This window comes from Taeniopygia guttata, chromosome 3 (assembly GCF_048771995.1).
Source record: "Taeniopygia guttata chromosome 3, bTaeGut7.mat, whole genome shotgun sequence".
Lineage (NCBI taxonomy): Eukaryota > Metazoa > Chordata > Aves > Passeriformes > Estrildidae > Taeniopygia > Taeniopygia guttata.
Genome location: NC_133027.1, coordinates 98,054,859 through 98,073,905, shown reverse-complemented (window position 1 = coordinate 98,073,905; position 19,047 = coordinate 98,054,859). Strand labels below are relative to the sequence as shown.

Below are 19,047 nucleotides of genomic sequence, written 5' to 3'. Positions count from 1 at the left end.
TTCTAAAAACTCCTTGTCATAACCTATGTAATTTTATTTTAAACAACTTCTTAATAAGGCTCTCTAAAAATTAAAATTTAGTATGAACAGGAAACATAACAAACAGCTTTGCAAACAACCTTTTTGCCCTGTTTAGGGGCATGCCTTAAATACCTACAAACAGTTTAGGGGGAGAATAGAAAAATGAAATAAAGTCAGAAAACCAGAACATTCTCAGGTCAGGAACAGAAGACCGGCCTCGTGAAATAAAACATCAGCCTCGTACTAAAAACCAGAAACATCTGCATTTCTTAAAATTATCTCAACCTGTCTTGTTCTCTTTGCTTCCTACTACATCCAGAAGTCACACCAAAGCAAGACTCCAACTTTAACTTTTCTCCTGCTCTTATCATGTTTGTTCCAAATTTCCTGCTCTCTGCCTAGACTGCCACAGCCTAAAATCTCTCAATTCACTCAAATTCCATGCCATACAAAACTAGCAAAAACCCCTTGTCACAAAAAAGCACAATGAATGGCTCTTAATTTTTTTTTTATATATCAAGCCAAGCAGATCCAAATATGTAAATAATTTATGTTGCTCTCTTTACATTGCTATGATGAACCATCTTTTGTCAAGGCTTCAGAATAGTAAGCTTTGTGCTCTGTGAGATCATGACAGTACAATGGAATTCTGGCCACAGAAGGGGAGACAAGTCATGTGTGTAGCAGGATAAAGATTCACTCACATTTAATTCAAACCACAGCAATGGTATGGATCTTTATAATGAAAAAGACAAACAATTCACAGAGCTATTTTCAGTGGGTGTCTTACCACAGCCTGCTCAAACAGCTCTCTCAGTTTCTGCTCAGATTCCCCTGACACTCCAGACACAATCTCTGTTGCTGCCACCTTCAGCATTGGGAGCTCCAGCTCCTGGAGGAAACAAGGAATATTTTATGATATATCCAGAGGTTAGAAATGCTGGCTGTCCTTAGAGGACAAACATTTTTCAGTATGACATCTTTTAAACCTACAAATTACATACTCAAGACTAAATCTTTAGGAATTGGTAAAAAAGATAAGGAGCATCCTCCAACTTAAAATGGGTAATAAAGCATTGCTTAGCAGTGTGGAAGGTATTCCCCAACAGGTTTGGTTCCCAGAGTCCTGTTCCAGAAATATCTGCGCAGGATTGTACAGTAAGACATTTGCAAGCCTCACACTCAAAGTTTTCTGCTATATCAAAGTTTTCTGCTATATCACAACTGCAATATTAATAAACTGTAGCACAGTAGTGCTAGAGGTTGTTGCAGCCTATTCCAAGGCCTTGGAAATACATATAAAAGAAAACTATCCCTAATTTAACATTTAAAGAAAATGAACCCTAAGTTATGCAACTCAAGGCTACCAGGGACTCTATGGTGCTCAAAGAAGGTAATTTGCCTAAAAGAGCACTACTGAAAATCTCTTATTTAAAAAAAATATTTAAGAAGCAGTCATTAAATTTATTTAATCTCCAAGTTTTTCACTTGTGACATGTTTCTTTCCACAAATGTAGTACCTTTCCAGCACACGGATACTTACTGAAGCATTAAATATCATCAAATTATTCAAAGGGTTCTATTTTACAATAAGAAAGATATTCTAATATTACAAAGAAAACATCTAAATCTTCTTAATTAAAACATCTGAAACAATGTCAGAAGCGTGTAACCAGCATTTCAGGAATAAATATATTTTCTTTATCTGCACTACAAAAGTCAGTAATTTACATGCATTTAAATTTAAGGTTATAATCAGTAACATTTAAGGAGCAACTGTGTTAAAGAAATGTCCATGGCTATCACTGAGAGCCCTTTTTTATATCCAAAACAGGAACAGTAGCACAGCAGCTTCAATTTCACCCCAAACTATTAACACCAGTAATGTCATGTACTCTGAAAACATCAGTATGACACAGACAAGGCAAGATCCAATTCTGGAATTCAGAAATCAGCTGTTTAATAACCAACAGAGTCAGTGTAATGACTTATAAAAGGTGGTAAGGTTGAGCCTAGATTTGAAACAGTATGGTAAATTTAACCAAAATTATCTTTCATTTATACCCTTCTCAAAACACCTGTGTCTGTATTGCTCTGTTGTGGGAATGCCTCCAAGCAGTTAAATCACAGATAAAACCTTGTCACTATGACTCTTTATGTATGAGGTTCTATCAAGTAAAAGATTCAGATGGAATTCAAACAAAGGAAGTAAAGATTAACATATTTCAGACTATCACAGGATGGCTAAAATGAAAAGCTCTAGTCTCTTCTGAAAGAATATTGTTCTCTTTCCCTCTAAAAATAACCCAGAAAAGGAAGAAGCTGTAAATGTGAAGCCATCTCACCCCAGCAATTGCCTGTGCCAGGAGTGTCTTTCCACATCCTGGTGGCCCATGCAAAAGAAAGCCCCGAGGTGGAACCACTCCTAAGTGGGTGTAGACCTCAGGATGACGGATGTGAAGGAGCATCTTGCATATTTCCTGTTAAGAACAAGCGAAATCTCCATTTAAATTGCAGAAATTAGTATTTGCTATGCTTATAGACAGGGCAAAATAAAACAAGTTCTGTTGATCAGTCTGACTTCAATGACTGCTTACAGAAAGATTATTTAGAGAAAAACCAACAACCTTGCTTTTGGTATAAGCAGTTTGACTCAGTGCCATGCAGATACATTACTCATTTACTCATGCCATTGCAGAACTCTGCAATATTTCTTCTCTGTCATTTTTCATGACACATTTCATTCAGTGCATCCTGTAGCCCACCAATAAAATTTTAACTAACCTTTAATGTTTCATCATTGCCTCCTACATCCTCAAACTTCACTGAAGGGTGGTAAAGCTCTGACCCCTTATTTCTCACTGTTAAAGAAGACAAGACACAAATTTAGCCATGGCGTAAATGTATTTGCTAATACTGAACAAAACGTACTCAGCCTAAACAAATAGCTAAGCACACAGTGTAATATTATTTTTCAGTAGTAGACATGGGATTGCGGTAGTATTTTAGTACAACATTAAGGCTGAATTTCTTTTAAAAACTGCCTGGGATCACTTCTCTGCACATCAGAAAATACTTCTCTGGTAACAGATTCCAAGGTCTAATACTATCTCTTTGTTTGGAGTAACATACCAAAAATAGCTTCTCACCTTTCTTAAGTAACATGGATTCAATTTCTCCATCTATGTCTGGAAATTCTCCTTTTTTCCTTTTTGCTCTCCTGCCCTTTGTCTTTTTTCTTTCACTCTCCAAGACAGAAAATTCTGTTGGTTTCTAGGACATAAAACCAGAATTATATACACAAAACCTTCCAAGTCAGTGAACTTCTGCAAAAACTTAAACTACAAATTATATAAATAAAGACAAGAAATGCAGGAACGTACACCTTTTTGCAGGAACTCTTTTTACTTAGGATTTGCCTTATTTTTAAATGGGTCAATTACAATAGTCACTTTTTTGTTAAGACAACAGATCAAAAAAACCTAACAAACCCCCTCAAAACTACTAACCAAAATCAGACACCAGTTATTTACATGCCAAGGAGGAATCCACTTTGGGCATGAATGCAACCATACAAATGTATTTATTCCATTGGAAACAAGTTTTATTTCTAGTAAGTCACAAGGGGGTGTAAGAAAATGTTATTCAGTGCTAACACAAGTTAAGTGCATGCGAGAGAAGGACTATTACAGGATAAAAGAAATAAAAAGAAGTTTCCCCAGAATCACTAAGACTTTACCATTGGCTAAGGAAAAACACTTGCTGTGGCTGCAGCAAGCCACAGCCCAGGTAGTGGTCACTAGCAAATGCAATAAATAACAGCTATGTTCTACTCATCTTTCTCTCAGTATGGACACTAATCTGGGTCTCCTTGATACTGACAATTACATTTTCCTCAAAAAATTCTGGAAGAAATTCATTACTTGGTGACTTTCTACCTTCTGTCAAACATGCTTGAAATGGGCCTGTGGCAAGCACATTTCTCTCTCTCTCTCAGGATTTTTCATAAAGGTGCACAGAGTGAAATGAAAGAAAACTATTTCTATTTCTGCTCCTTGTTTTTCTCATGTGGAATGTGTTTGGAGAATTGTTTACCTGGAATAGTTGCTTGATTGGATCATGGTGGATTGTTTGGGCCTGATGGCCAATCCAATCCACCCGTGTCTGGACTCTTGCAAGAGGGTCACAAGTTGTGAGTTAGAGATATAGTTAGAACAAGTAAGTTTGTAGTTTTTAGTATCTTCCTTTATATAGTATATTAATATATTTTAACATAATTATAATAAAGAAATAATTCATCCTTCTGAATTGAGTCAGACATCCTCATCTCTTCCCATCAGGTTTACCTACATTTACAACATGGGCCAATTCTATTTATGCATCTACTTAGAACACCTTGGGTTTGTGAAACACAAAGTACCTCAGAAATCACTTTCTTTTCCTCTCCTTCTCCATCCTCAGAAAGGTCAATGAAGAAGTCTTTCCCGTCAGGAGTTTTATCAATGAACCAGCCACCATCAGAGATTCGTCTTTCACCTCTGGCTTCTGGTGCGAGGGTGCTCGTGTGAGGTGCTGTTCTCACACGAGGAGAGGTCTCCACTGGGTCATTTTTTGGAGTGGATGGAACAGAATCAGGATTTCCTTTCTTGTATAAGCTCAGCAGGGAACTGTTCATGTGATTTGCAGACTGCAGATTTACACATTTGTAAAGAAAATACACGAGGTTTTAACTAGGATTATTTATATTTAGAGATCAATGAAAACTATTTAATAAACATAATTCAGCGTTATCCCTGCTGAAGAAAATAGGCAATGCATCTTCCAACCCACTCCTCTGCAAATCAAATGACTGCATATAAACCTGCATGTGTTGGCTGAAAGGGCAGCAGCCTTTGCAATTTACCCTGGAATGACTCCTGTTAATGAGCAGGCACCTCTTTTGGCAGTTGAAGATGTCATTCCTTCAATCACTTCACTCATTGTGATAGCCAAGTCCTTCAGGCTCTCAGTGTGACTCCCCAGAAGTGATTCCCCACCACAAGTTCCTCTTTTTCCTTCAGGAAACAGCCTCCTTCCAGCTCCACAGATTCTCAATTGGAATTGCTAACTCTGACTAGACCTTAACTCTATCTCCCTTTTCAAGCCCGCCAAGTGCAATTTCACAACATAGAATCATATATTATACAAGTACAATCATAATAAAACACAACTTACTAGATCTTCTGGATAATCATCATAGTCAGAGTCATCTGTGCCACTTCCAGTAGTGCTTAACAGGGAAGGAAGACAAAAACTATTAATTTATCAGAGCAGAACTGCAAGTGAGACACCTGTAAAAGTGATTTATACAATGTGGTTGCCCATAATCATGGTGTGTAGCCTAATGCTGTAGAGAAATTCCTGACTCCCATGCTCTCAATCTTCTGGTATTAAAAGTCAAAAATTGCATCTTTTCCAAGTGTGTGATGAGTTGGATCAACTTGCCAACCTGTCTGAAAGAGAGATCTATATAAAAGTGATGTAGAGTTCACTCTGATTCAGTTCACCAAGGGAAATAGGAGCAAATCGCTGCTGAACCAGAACAATCCTTCTGACAACAGTGTCCTACTTTCCCTTGAGATCCTCAATATCTCTTCCAGGTCAGAGAAAACACAGCACTCCATGAGATTATGGACAGAGTTAGGAGTCAGGAAATCTTCATTCCAATCTCACACCCACTGGTGATTTACTCTGAACAGCCTGTCTGGTAGTCTCATCGCTCAGATGTGGCCAGTATCTCTCACACCCAAGAACGATTAAGAACAAAACAAAGGAACTGAAACACATGAGGAACAGGGCATTATGTGGAAAACTATCAAGGAAGCCATAAGGTTGTCCACTAATTCAGGACTGTATGTTCCCCACAACAGAGAAATCATAATTGGCTCTAATATCTGCTTGTCTTCAGCACCAAAAAAGTTTCCAATAGCTACAGGTAACTTCTGAAGAACACAAGCCTATGGGATCCACCTGGAACCTTGAAGCAACCAAAATATAATAAACCAAACCCAGAAAGCTTTAAAGAAACACTAACAGCAATGACATTATTAATCTAGTGGTAAAAATTCTTCTTACTCATTTTTCTCTTGTTGTCTTGCTCTTTTTGCCACATGTTCAGATTCTAAAACTGCCAAATCTTCACGTTCTTTTTCATTACTGATTATTTCAAACACTGCAAGGAAAAAGTTCAACCATGTTAAGCATTAACAGCCAAAGCATAATCAAAGATTTTGGAATCTTGAGCACAATATTAACAGATCTACCTTTTGCAACTTGTATCCTAAAGGCATTTCTCTTTCTTCGTCCATAATCTACACTGAAAAAAACCAAAATAAACAGGTTGCACCAACTGATTTTTCTTTCAACATAATGTCATTCCCAGTGGAAAAGGTACATGGGAAGTTGACTCTCAAGCTTCCACCCAGGTTCTTATTAAAAACTACCTGGGTAAAAACGTGATTGTCCTGCTGAGCAACCAGGCAAGTTATTAATTAGTGTCTTACTGGATCCTCTATCCCTCCCCCATGTCTGCACTGAGGTGTCATTTTCTCTCACGTTTTAATCTCACTGGGGTGAACCCCAACATGCTGCAACTAATCTGCAGCTTTTTATTTAAAACAAAAAAAAAATCATCCCATGAAAAACACAAACCACAGCTAGATCTTATAATGCTAATATGAGCCATTAAACATATCAACAGAGGGAAACAATCTCATTGCTTCAATCAACCTCAACAACTGCTAATGAAGGCAACATAAAGAAAATTATAACTTTCATAATGAATGCAATAGAACAGACTACTATATTCTGCATTTTGAACACAGGATATAAGAAGACAAATCTTGGCTCACCTGTAGGTTTTCTGCAAATCAGATGCTAGAATTCCAATGTCAACATACTCCCCACATTTACTACTTGCAAGATACTGAAATGAAGAATTGTAAGCAGGGAATAAAATCTTTGTCAATCATTTCACCAGAACAGCTCTACCAAATATACCTATTTTAAATTCTTCCCTCCTTAGAAGTTGAAATGAGAATCAGAATCAGCTTTTCACTCCTTGCAACACACCAGAAAGTATTTCCCAATGAAATGGGAAATGCTTATTAAAGCACAGATTACTGGGCAGCTCTGCTTCCTGGGGAAAGGCAGCATCCTACATCTGGGGAATTTGATGACTTCTGTTGGGTCAACTCTGTTACGTTTATTTAGCAAGAAAGCTAAATAAAAGTAACAGAGCTAACCCAACACCATCTTATTGTCCTGGTTCCCCTCAGTTATCCTCCTTTTGGTTTAGATCTCCTGCCCTAAAAATGAAACCATCTATTTGAATCAGCAGGGATACTCTCATAAGAACAACTTTAATCTTTACAAGACATTTCAGAGAGCACTATAGAGAACTATGTTAATAAAGTGAATTCTCTCTCCCAAGCATTTTTATTGCTGTGACAGCAGCTAATCCAACCCATTTTCAAACCCCAGTTATGAAAGTGTGAGACAATGTACTAAATTTCATGTACAACTCTACTCCATTTGCTTTCTTCCCCCACTCTCCAAATCAGCAGCAAGAACTTTTGATACCATAAAGATGGATTCCTTCTTGAAAAAGAGGAAGAAAATACAAAATCATCCTAAAAGATCTGGTATCACCAATGTCAGAGCAAGGAGGATTTCAAATCCTCATTTAAATTAATAACTCTATACAAAACAATCAAACTGAATACATATTTAGCTTTTAAAATTATGCTGCACTTCAGATCACCCATGGGCAGCTCCTGCTCAGCACAAAACATCAAGGCTACCATAAACCCAGCTGTGTTTTCCACTTTGGAATAGTCAAGACACAGTGCTCAGTGCGATCTTGTGAATTAAACCAAGCAGCCACTGTCTCATTTTAAGGAATTAGAAGTGGAGTATATTTATACAGAGGCTCAGAAACCTGGTGTTCAAGCTGCAAAGTCATTATAAACTATCATAAGATGTGATAAGATGCACTCGAAGGAATCACAGTTTTCCCTGTTGTTCCCACATTTATTTGGGAAGTAATCCCATTTTGTCCTTTTCTCAGCTATCCAATAAAATCACTGTACATGTTTCCAAACAAACAGCATTTGCCAGTATCACAGAACCGCAGGATCATTTAGGTTGGAAAAGACCCCAGGGACCATCAAGTCCAACCCCTGACTGATCACCACCGTGTCCACCAGACCATGGCACTGATTGCCACCTCCAGTCCTTCCTTAAACACCTCCAGGGACGGCGGCTCCACCACCTCCCCGGGCAGCGCATTCCAATGTTAGATCACCCTTTCTGTTTAGTTCTTCCTAAGTTCCAATTATATACATATACACACATATATATTTACATATACACATACCATTTACACATGCAGATGTATAGGTGTATATATATACACCACATGTATACATATACACATATATATCTACATATATATATACATACGCGTATATACACACATATAGGTACATATATATATGAATACTTTGAGTATTCTTTTGCCCCATTCATTCCACATGTGAAGCAGCAGCAGCAGCCAGCCTCAAGACCAGAACTACTTAAGAAGGCAGAAAAATGATAGAATAAAACCCCTAACTTTACAGAAAATTAAAATCAATAAAACAAACCAATAGACCTTTCTAAAGCGTTTTTAAGGCCTTTCTAAAACCCTCAGAGGCAGGGCCGTGGTTTGGTCCTCTCCTGCCACTGAGCGGGCCGGATGCTCAAGGCTCCTCAGCCACAGGGGGATACACGAGCCCGGTGCCGGTGGTACCGGTGGTGCCGGTGGTACCGGGGGTGCCGGTGGTACCGGGGGTGCCGCAGCGGGCGGGCGGTACCTGCTTGATGCGCTGCTTCAGCCGGGGATCGGAGACGCGGCCGGGCCGGCACCGCATGGCCGCCACCCCGCCTGAGAGCGGACTCCATTTCCCAGCGTGCCGCGCTGCGCGGGCCCTCCCGGGCGGGGCGGTGCCTACGGCGGCCGGGAGGGCCCGAGCGCTGCGGGCGCGGCGGCGGGATGGAGTCGGTGGTCTTCATCTTCTCGCTGATCGACTGCTGCGCCCTCATCTTCCTCTCCGTCTACTTCGTATCCTGCTCCTGCGGCGCGGGGGGCGCGGCGCGGGCAGGGAGGGGCACCGGGGCGGGCCGGGCCCGCTGGGGCGGCGGCGGGGCCGGTGGGCTGAGGGCGGCGGCCGCGGGGCCCGGGCGCTGCGGGGCCGCGGGGCGGGACCGGCCGCCCGCAGCTCCGCGGGGCCGCGGCTGAGGGACCGGGCGCGGCTGCGGGAGCGAGCGGGGCTCGGGAGCGGCTCGGGAGCTGCGGGGCCTGCAGAGCGCGGCCAGCGGCGCTCTCCGTGCGAGCCCTGCGCTCGTAGCTGCGGCTCCGCGGCGTTTCCATCTTCTTTTGTTAGGGACTGGTCCGCAGCCTGTGCTGGCTGGCTGGCGTTGTTGCAGTGTAAAGGCACTGATTTGCCTTCTTTTCCTTAGTTTTCTCAATAAAAGAGAACTGGCTTTCTTTGTTCTTTTTTTTTTTTTTTCTTTCACGTTCTTTCAATCTTGATGGGATTTTTAAGGGTCTGCACAGTTCTTCTAGTAAAACCACTCAAAAAAAAAAAATCAACCTAGAAGATAAGTTGTATGTTGAAAAATGAACAGACTTTTCCCATTTTTTAGGAATAGGAAAAAGATATCTTAGTGTTAATTTCCTCAGAGAAAAGAACCGTGAGCTCTGCAGGAGACAGCTTGGTGAGGTGCACACGTCCATCCTAAGACATTTTTGAGAGGACTTTTCTGTCTGAAAGCTCATTCAGTAATTAATGTTACTCTTATTATTTCTTGGCAAAGTGTTAATTAATTCAGTGTTGCTGTAAATGTTGCGGGAGAAAAAAAGGAAAGTAGATTTACAGCTTAAAACTGCACAATTTTGTGAGGAGAGTTTAAAAGTGCATTAGCTCCTCCTGCCCACTGAGTTTTGGTTTCAAGGGTTGTAGTAACAATTTTGATACTAAAAGTACTGAGTTTGCCTCCTTGGTCTGTTTTAAGGGCTGAACTGAACTTTAGCACTTGTACAACGGTTGCCCTGGAGAAAACATAATAAAATCACTTGGCCTGATGATAAAATGTAGCCAAACCTTCTCTCTAAAATAAGAGTGAGATGTAACAAAACACACCTTTGACAGAGCAAGGTAGAGCAAGGCAGTGAATGCTGAGAGCAGAGGGTTGTCCCCAGTTTACTGGCTAAAAGTAAAGCTTTATGTATTCTGAATTACCATACAGTGTTTCCTTATCCTGAACTTCAGATAATCACACTATCAGATCTGGAATGTGACTACATCAATGCTAGATCATGCTGCTCCAAGCTCAATAAAGTAAATTGTTCTTCTTTGCACTTGCTGTGCTTTGAGAAAACCACATCCTTTACCTAAGCATTGCAAATAACTGGGGTGTGATGGGTATCTGAGGTGCCTTGTTTGGCAGTATTTTGCATGTATCCCTTATTTCTGCTATTTTTTTTTTTTTGGATGTCCATTTTTCAGCAAATTCCATTACAAAAGTACCTTTTTAAATGAATCTGCTTAAAACTCTTGGCATTAAACCCATATGGCCTTCCCATGTGTGTGTTTACTTTGATTTAAAGGTGTCTTTTTCTTAATGTGAGATAGAATGGCAGAGAATCCTGTCAATCCAAGAATGTGTAATTGCCAGGGGCTGACCCAGTTTATGATGCCAATTTTTATATTGACCACCTTTCTTATCTTTTCCAAGCCTGGGGCTGTTTGTGGAGGTTTTAATTATCTGAATCCCTAAACCCACTCTTCTCTGCAGTGATTTCAAATGAGCTCTGTCTATTTTCTCAGTTCTCTTTCTTGGATGCTTGTGTAGAATAGTTGTGTTCAGAGAGCTGCTCTCTAGAAATGTTTGTGATGCTTAGAAAAAGCACCTCTGTTACAATATCTCAGGGCTTGATTTCTGCTTACTTGTGTGGAATCTCCCTGAAGGTATTAAATTTGTCCACACTGTGATGGAACACCCTGTCTCTGCTGTTACGTGGTTATAATCACATTGTAATCCCAAATAGATGTCTTTCTCATAAAGGAATTTACATGTGTGCGTGTAACTCTTTTCTCTTTCCCCTTTTTGTAGTGGGTGGTGCCTGAGGTGATCGGCCATGCTGTTGTCACGGTATTAATGCTTATTTCATTGCACTGGTTCATCTTTCTCCTTAACCTGCCAGTGGCCACGTGGAATATATATAGGTAAGTGCTCAAGGCATTGTGGGGTTTCTTTGTAGCACTGTTTCTGGTTTAGCTTTAAGTGTAGTACAAAAATGAATAATATGTCACGGGGAGATGTTTCAGTTGCCTTCTTGAGCTGCTAACAGTCTTCATTGATCAAACTGACATAATTTCTTGTCGTTAAAATGTCAAGAAACCAAACTGTGTAAAGGACATGACGCTTCTCGCCTTTGCTTGCATTCTCTTTGCATTCCTTTGCCCAGGAATCTCCATTTGTGGGTCATTTCCAAATTCATAGGAAATGATAGCAGATTAATTTGATTATGAAATAGTACTGAAAACAGAGTTAATTATGTTTTCATGCCATTCCTGATAGTGCTGTCAGCATAAAAGTGCTTAGGCTGGCATGGCTGATGGTTGTGAAACCATGGGGCTGTGGTGTTGTCCATTGCATCCTCCTTCATTTACTGACTTGTGCCTTCCCCTCATCTGCACTGGTTTTGGACCCCCATCCTGCAGGTTTGGGTTTGGGAAGGTTTGCAGCCTTTTCACCCTAGGACAGCTGTGTGTTACTCTGTTTGTACACTGGGCTGCCCCCCTTGGAAATGGTTTAGTTACCAGTGGGGGTTTCCATGTGGCAACACTGGGACTGTCAGTTCAAACCATGTTCTTTTTATCTGATATCATTTGGTGTGTGGAGAACTGACCCTTCACAGGTGTTTAGCTGATGGAAACTGGGTGTGGATTTGTCACAAATTATCTCCAGTCACTATACTGAGGGAACACAAGAACCCAAATGCTAAATGTACAGGTATGGAAAGTGGCTGTAATTCTTGTTTGCCTGAACCTGCCAGGGCTAACTGCAGGGCTGGGTTGAGTTGCTGGTAGAATTAAACAGGAAGTCTCACAGCTCTCATTACAATAAAGTTGAGGCTCTCTGTACTGACAACCTGGTTGGGCAAAATAGCTGTGCTATCTAAATTTTGATAAATATCACGCTTGTTTCCTACAGAGCTGCCAGCAAAGCCTTCAAATGTGTCTAAGCTGGAGAAACATGAGACAGTGTAACTTTATGCTTAATAAATAAATGTTGCCTAAATACACAAACGTAGGGCATGGTGTTGTTTGCCCCTCTCTATGTACAGCTGTGACCTGCAGTGACCAATATTTGGTTTGGGATCTGCTGGCAAGTTTAGGGTTGGATGTTTCATTCAGGCAAGGCTGAGACACCACAGACAGAATGCATTTTATTTGAAGCTGTCAAAATTCCTTGTGCTGGTTACCACTTTGCTGCTTCATTTTGTGTACCTATATTAATTTTTAAAGCAGGCTCTTGCTTTTGCTTCTAAAACTGGTTAAAGAGATTTTTAAAAGAGAAAATATTTCTATTTCTACTGTTGGGCAGTAAGCTTTGATTGCTGTTTTGTATTGACAGCTCTCATTTTATGTATGTCCTACACAGCATAAATATTCTGAATATCCTAAAATCCAGGATTGTTTCCTTAATTTTAGATGTGCAGTGTAGGCAATAAGAAGTCAAAATATTAGGCCTGTATCACTAATCCTCCCTTCTTTCTGTGGATCAAGGAGTTTCTCCCACATTAATAGCCTGGACTATCCCATCTCTAGTGAAGGAGTTGGAGGCCTGCAAAAGCAAGTGTGGGGTTTAGCTTTTCAGCTCATTAGGAACTGTAGTGATAGCACCAGGAATAAAGGGTCCAAAGTAAAAGAGGGGAAATTTAGGTTAGAAATACAGAAGAAGAATCCTATTGAGATTGAAGAAGCTCCTGCTTTGCAGTGTGAGTGATAGAGGGAAAGGTAGGATAATCTCTTCCCCTTATTCACTTTTCTTTAAAACTTCCTTAATCCCAACGACTGCATGGCAGCTATGGGCAGTCTGGGTTTAGTAATTCTCTCAAGGATTTCAGTGAGAGAGGAGAGGTTTTGTGTGGGAAGGGTATCAGAAACAATCCTGGGAAGGATAAATTAGTCAAAAACAGCATCAAGAGAGACTTCCAAAGTTGCAGCATATTTATTGTAACATCCTACTGGCCCTTCTTGTTCAGCACACTCATATGATATTTAACCTTTTTTGATTAATTTTGCAATGTCTCCAGTCAGACAGTTTTGTCTTATATTCTTCTTGTTTTAAAACTCAGAGGGAAGCATTCAGCTTTTTTTTTCTTCTTTGTTATATAGATATCCTTGAGAGAATAGGTCCAAATAATGAAATTCTTGCCATGCCTTTAAGATAAAACTGGAAAAGTAAAAAAAAAATTAAAAAAAAATCTTTACAATTCACTGAAAATTCTGGTCAGAACTTCTACATCCCTTTAAAAATTGGGAAATCTAGAGGGAAGTATCCTGTTGCTGTGGTAGCAGCTTCCACTGAATGGAAATCCTGGAGGCGCTACTGTGTATATTTATTAAAGCTGACAGTTTACTTGTTTGCTGCAGAAGTTTTTTTGCTGTGTAGAGGATGACAACTGGCTTGAGCTGGGTTTGTCAGCATTGAGCAGCATTGTATCCATGACTCAGCTCCTTAGATATAGAATATAGGCTGTCCTGCCTTGTGGGCCTCTTGGAAGAAATGCCTCACAGTTTACATAATTAAGTTATATCATTTAAGTGCCACCATTTTTTAAAAAAGCAGAATTAATGCATGCTGTCTTTATGGCACTCATATCCCAGACATGTAAGAAAAGTATGCATTCTGTTTCTAGGATAATTTGGTACAGGAAACATGTTCCTCCTTTAATTTCAATAAAATGTGTTACATTCCCAGGAGATGGGCAATAATTTGTGTGGTAACACTAAAAACTAGCATTCAAAACTTCAAATTTAGAAGAGAATTTCATACTGGAATTATTTAACATGAACTATTTTTAATGGGACACAATTGTCTTTGGTATTAGTCAAGTATGCTGCAGTGCTTTTCAGTGCCTCTGTGATAGACAACTGCTGTAGGCTGAACTTTTTCTTTCCTAATGTTCTGATGCTGCTAGAAAACATCCCTGTTGCTTGTTTCCTTTCCTTCCCCTCCTTTATGGAAATCAATGTGTTAAGAGGTGGAGAAATGTCTTTTGGACTACAAGTGTTGCCACTGGAGTATACTAAGAAAACTGAACAAGTGTGCTGTTCTGAGACCACATTTCTGCTCCAGCTTTAAGACAAAGGATTAAATTCCTGTATAGAAAGAGTCTGATCCCAGAAAGGCAGAGCCTGTATAACATCTGAGTGATGTTCTAGCCTGAGCTCAGCTGGAGTGAGAAATTCTTCTGACAAGAGAATGTGCTGCTGGCTCAATTGTCACAGGACATAAACATTTGGTTTGCTGGTTTCATGCTTCCTTGGCTTACATTCCACTCAGCTTTTGTTCCAATGTGAGTTTGGACAGCAGAACCTGACATCTTCAGTTCTGCCCGACTCCTCCTGTTGGCCTCAGTGTCTGTGCTGATGTGTCCCAGGATGGCTGTGACAAAGGCAGAGGTAACAGCACAGGTCCTTTGCTTTGGCTTATGCCATCTCATTGTGACCACTGGAGTTTGTAATTTTCTCTGTAAGGTTTTTTGCTAAATAAATTACTGATTCTTAGTTAAATTAGGTTATTTCCCAGTCCCTTTCATCTAATGCATCTTTCCACTGTGGGTGGGTGTCTTCCCCATGACAGCAACTAACTGCGAACAGCAATTAAAATGAGCTGGAATTGGCTGTTACCTGGGATCTCTCTCATTTATACATGGGAAGCTGGGCTGATGCTTTTAGTACTTCTTGTTCTCTTATTATTTGTGAGTTGTACTAGCAGAGATAGCTGCAATATCCAGAACTCCCTTACCTTGAATTGTGAAACAACTCTTCAGATGAAAGTCTTGGCAAGCTTTTCTCTGCCTCTTGTCCTGACACTCCCTAATGTTTCAGTGATTACATTTTTGAGTTTTGTTGTGTGCTTTTTTTTTGTTTGGGCTTTTTTTTTTTTTATTCTTTAACTTTCAGGTACATTATGGTGCCAAGTGGAAACATGGGAGTATTTGATCCCACAGAGATCCATAACCGAGGACAACTGAAATCACACATGAAAGAAGCCATGATTAAGCTGGGCTTTCATCTGCTCTGTTTCTTCATGTACCTTTACAGGTTAGTTTCAAAAGTTGCTCCTAAGGAACAAAGGGATTGTCTGCCAGCTATTTTTATCTCCTCTGTTCCACTGGTGTAATTGCTGGTATTCATGTCTTAGCTTTTTGCATCCTGCTAAGCCTCAGTAATATATTTTGACAGCTATCTCTGGGCTTATTATATGCTTTTATTCATTCTGATTAAACACTTTTTGGAAACTCAGGCTATTCCTTAACCTTAAAACCACAAGTACAATGTAAAGAGTTGCATGCTTCTACCACCTACAGTAAGTGGCTTGTTTAGAAAGGAAATACTCTTGAGGACCAAGTTTATTTTACATGCTGTTTTTTAAAAATGAAGTTGATCTGGCTGAGTTACAAATAGATGTGTTCTGTGATAAAGCCACTTACTCCAAGGCAGAGCTGCTGTTCCTCTGCTGCAGGATTGATTCTGCAGCCTTGTCTTCCTAAGCAAAGCACACAGCAGAAAGTGCCTTGACTTTCTATTTCAGGTTCTCTCAGTGCAGCTCTTCCATGACAGAGAGAGCTGCTCCTGCTTGCACAAGCTTCAGTAATCCACTGGTATCATGTTTTCTGTTTTGTCACAGTATGATTCTGGCTTTGATAAATGATTGAGAAGTTGAAAGAGAACCATTAGCTGCCAAATTGGGTCATCACTCCAGTGACTGATTGTGGAGCCACAGACACCTCCTGAACACACCTAGATCAGTGTCGTCATGCAGTATATTTTTCCTCTTTGAACAAAAATTATTTTTCTGTATTTTTAACATAAAATATTTTCAAAAGGCATTGGATCTGTGTAGCAGTTGTTTTTGTTACTTTACAAGCCAAACTTCTGGAGCTGCTGTTTCTGTAAGATGACATCCTTGCTTACAGAAATGACCTCATAGCAATTGAAAGGTGATAAGGGAAACTCGTTTCAGCAGCATTAGCTGGCAATGATGGTTGTTCCAGAACACATTCAAGTGCAGCAATGATATCTGATTCCTGCTGAGAGGTGTCAGGATGAGACTCAGGCTGCCAAGCTGTCCTATCAGAGTTTAATTTGAAGGAGCACTTGGAACAGATTTCAAAGTGGAACAGGAGCACAGCTTGCATCTTTGTGTTGGTACTCTTTCCAGACAAAAATCAATGGAATAAAAGTTACATTTTCCTCCCTTTCCCCACCCTTCTGCAGCAATCTATATGAAGTCTTGCATTTGGATGGATTAAGATCCCTTTGGTGGATATGACAGTTTTGTGTAATAGTCCAGATAAACGTAATTAATACTTGCTTTTTCCCTTCAACTCCTGTTTTGTCATTGAAGTGCATCATGGACATCCAGATAAAGATAAGATCATATTGCACTGGGGTGGAGTTGGTTACAGAGCAAAAGACTATCTGCAGTTCTACTCCCTGAACCTGCTGTTTGCATAGCCAAAAGGGTGAAACAAGAGTCTGTCTAGCTCAGGGAAATGGTCTGGTAACCCATAACTCCACTTACTCCAATTCTGATGTGACTGTGCTTCAGCAACACCAGCAAGTTCTCTTTGTGCAGCTCTTGATCAGTGATAAGTGTATAAACCTGAGTTTGTACCCTCACTGTCCAATAACTGTCTTTTAAGTTTTTTATATGTGCTTGCAAACAGGTCTCTTGGAACAAACACATCAATTAAAACACTTTAAAAAATACACTTCTGTAATTACATCTCAAAATTTATGAGCTTTTTTAAGTACTTGGGGTTTCAGTGTACAGCTGGAGTCAACAATTGTTTTCAGGGCTAACCATGAAAAGGCAACACTGATGCTTTATAGTTGTAGATAACCTTGTGATCAGTGTTTGTTCTAGGAGGAGTTTGGCTTTAAACTTTTGATGGAGTCCAAGTTAAGCAGTGTTAAAGATGAATGCTGAAAATTGTGCTCATTAAAAAAAAACCTAAGGAAACAGCTACCCCAGCTGGATGCCACTGACTACCTGACAAGACAACATCAAACTACAGAAAAGTATTGCCCTCTAAAGCCAAAACTCTGACAGGAGGTAGGTCTGGAGAAAGGAGAGTTTTCTACTCAAAAGAGTAGAAAGTCAGTAACTTCTTAGCAGATTATGGTATGCAATTAAATGATTTTGTGTGTGAAAAAAACTTACTTGACATATTTTGGGTGTTGGAATAAAGGGCCTAAGTCAGATCCTTGCTGTATTGCTGACAGTAGACTGTCCAAAAACTGATTATAAGACTTGCAAAAACCTCAGCAGCAGTTCTCGGAGACTACAATGCTGCTGAATAATTACACTGGTAATGTTAAAGCCTTCTTACTGTACAGGATCAGTGCCTGCTTCAACAGAGATCTTCAGAGGTCAGTGTCAGCTACAGAAAAAATGTATTTGTAATAGCTAAAAACACGATTAATTAGCTAGAAATAGGGATATAGCAGTTATGTCACTCCTGGAAGACCCACAGAGCATAATTTTTATGGTGGTAAGAAAAAAAACCAAAACTCCCTGTTTTTCAGCAGAGAACAGGGTAATTTAAACCCAAACTTAAATACAGAATTCAAAACAGTAAGAAACTTGAGATTGATTTAAAAAAAAAAAATTCATCTGACTATCACTATAAATTGGTGTGAGATCAAAAACAGATTCCTTCCTATTCACTCAGACTATTTTTTCTCTTTGGACTTGAGGTACTCAGGTATAACTTTGTGAGGCACCATTATCTATGGCTGATAGAAAACTCCTAATCAGTGAACATAAATCAAAGTCCTGCAGGGATTCCAACTTTTAACTGATGCTACTGAGCCCTTTTCCTCACCCACAATCCACAGCCCAGCCAGCTTGCAAAGATGATCATCTTGCATCAGTTTTCAGAGAGATTACATAACAGTTAAGAATTCTACATTTGGGGGGCTAGTTAAAATGTGTAGAATTGCACGTTTCTCCCTAATTAATAATTAGTTACAGAGTGTTGGTTATTGAATTTGTTTTTCAAGAATATACTTGCCTCCTCAGTCTAGTAAATTACTGGTTTGATTTTCTAAAATGGTTCTGTATTCTGGAACATGGTAAATCAGTGGTCTGACCAGTAGTAATTCTACATGCAGGTTAACAATCAACCAGAAACCCTGATAAGCCCAAAAAGGCAAATCTTTATCTGTTCAGGAATGTCAGTGCTTTATTCTAATTCTTTCTTCTCAGAAGAAGTTCTCTATGATTTTGTTGTACAAGTGCCAAAAGACCATTTATGCCTTTAAGTTTAGGGTGTGATAGACATTGGAGGTAGCAGTAGGAAAATCTAGGCTATGTATGATAAACCACCGTGCAGTTATCAGTACATTCACCACCTCAGCTTTGGCAGGAACAGAGGCACACAAGCCTCAGTGGTTACCCTTCAGAGCACTATAGGTCTTTTAAAGTGAGGAGACAACTGGCACTGCCACTTCTGGGATGACAACCCTGGCACCTGCGAGACACGCAGGGAGGTGACCAGGCAGCAGAGAGCAGGGACAAGGTGTAAGGGAGGGCTCTCCTCAGGCAGAGTTTGGATTTAAGCTGATTAAGAAACACACATCCACTCTCAGGTTCCTTGTGGAATTTCTTTGAAATAGTCTGAATTATTTAACCAAACAA

General features: G+C 40.0%; 2 protein-coding genes across 3 annotated transcripts in view; one reads left to right on the top strand and one right to left on the bottom strand.

Moving 5' to 3' along the window:
• NVL (nuclear VCP like) overlaps nt 1–9,063 on the bottom strand; it is a 38,251-nt gene extending 29,188 nt beyond the window's left edge. The window contains exons 1-10 of one of the 2 annotated variants that reach the window (XM_012572379.5): nt 8,916–9,063; nt 6,912–6,985; nt 6,324–6,376; nt 6,136–6,232; nt 5,236–5,290; nt 4,442–4,708; nt 3,171–3,294; nt 2,806–2,882; nt 2,367–2,501; nt 812–913 (exon numbers count right to left, since the gene is read on the bottom strand). In XM_012572379.5, the coding sequence (XP_012427833.4) occupies nt 812–913; nt 2,367–2,501; nt 2,806–2,882; nt 3,171–3,294; nt 4,442–4,708; nt 5,236–5,290; nt 6,136–6,232; nt 6,324–6,376; nt 6,912–6,985; nt 8,916–8,972 (1,041 nt within the window). In that variant the 5' untranslated portion in view covers nt 8,973–9,063. The remainder of the gene's footprint in view (nt 1–811; nt 914–2,366; nt 2,502–2,805; nt 2,883–3,170; nt 3,295–4,441; nt 4,709–5,235; nt 5,291–6,135; nt 6,233–6,323; nt 6,377–6,911; nt 6,986–8,915) is intronic. The other variant, XM_072927493.1, reaches the window with a different exon arrangement.
• Nucleotides 9,026–16,231, top strand: CNIH4 (cornichon family member 4). Its single transcript, XM_030268982.4, has 5 exons — nt 9,026–9,163; nt 10,374–10,442; nt 11,218–11,330; nt 15,303–15,443; nt 16,030–16,231. Exons 1-5 carry the CDS (start codon nt 9,095–9,097, stop codon nt 16,055–16,057), a joined length of 420 nt encoding a protein of 139 aa, XP_030124842.1. The 5' UTR covers nt 9,026–9,094; the 3' UTR covers nt 16,058–16,231.
• Nucleotides 16,232–19,047: the final 2,816 nt, after the last annotated feature.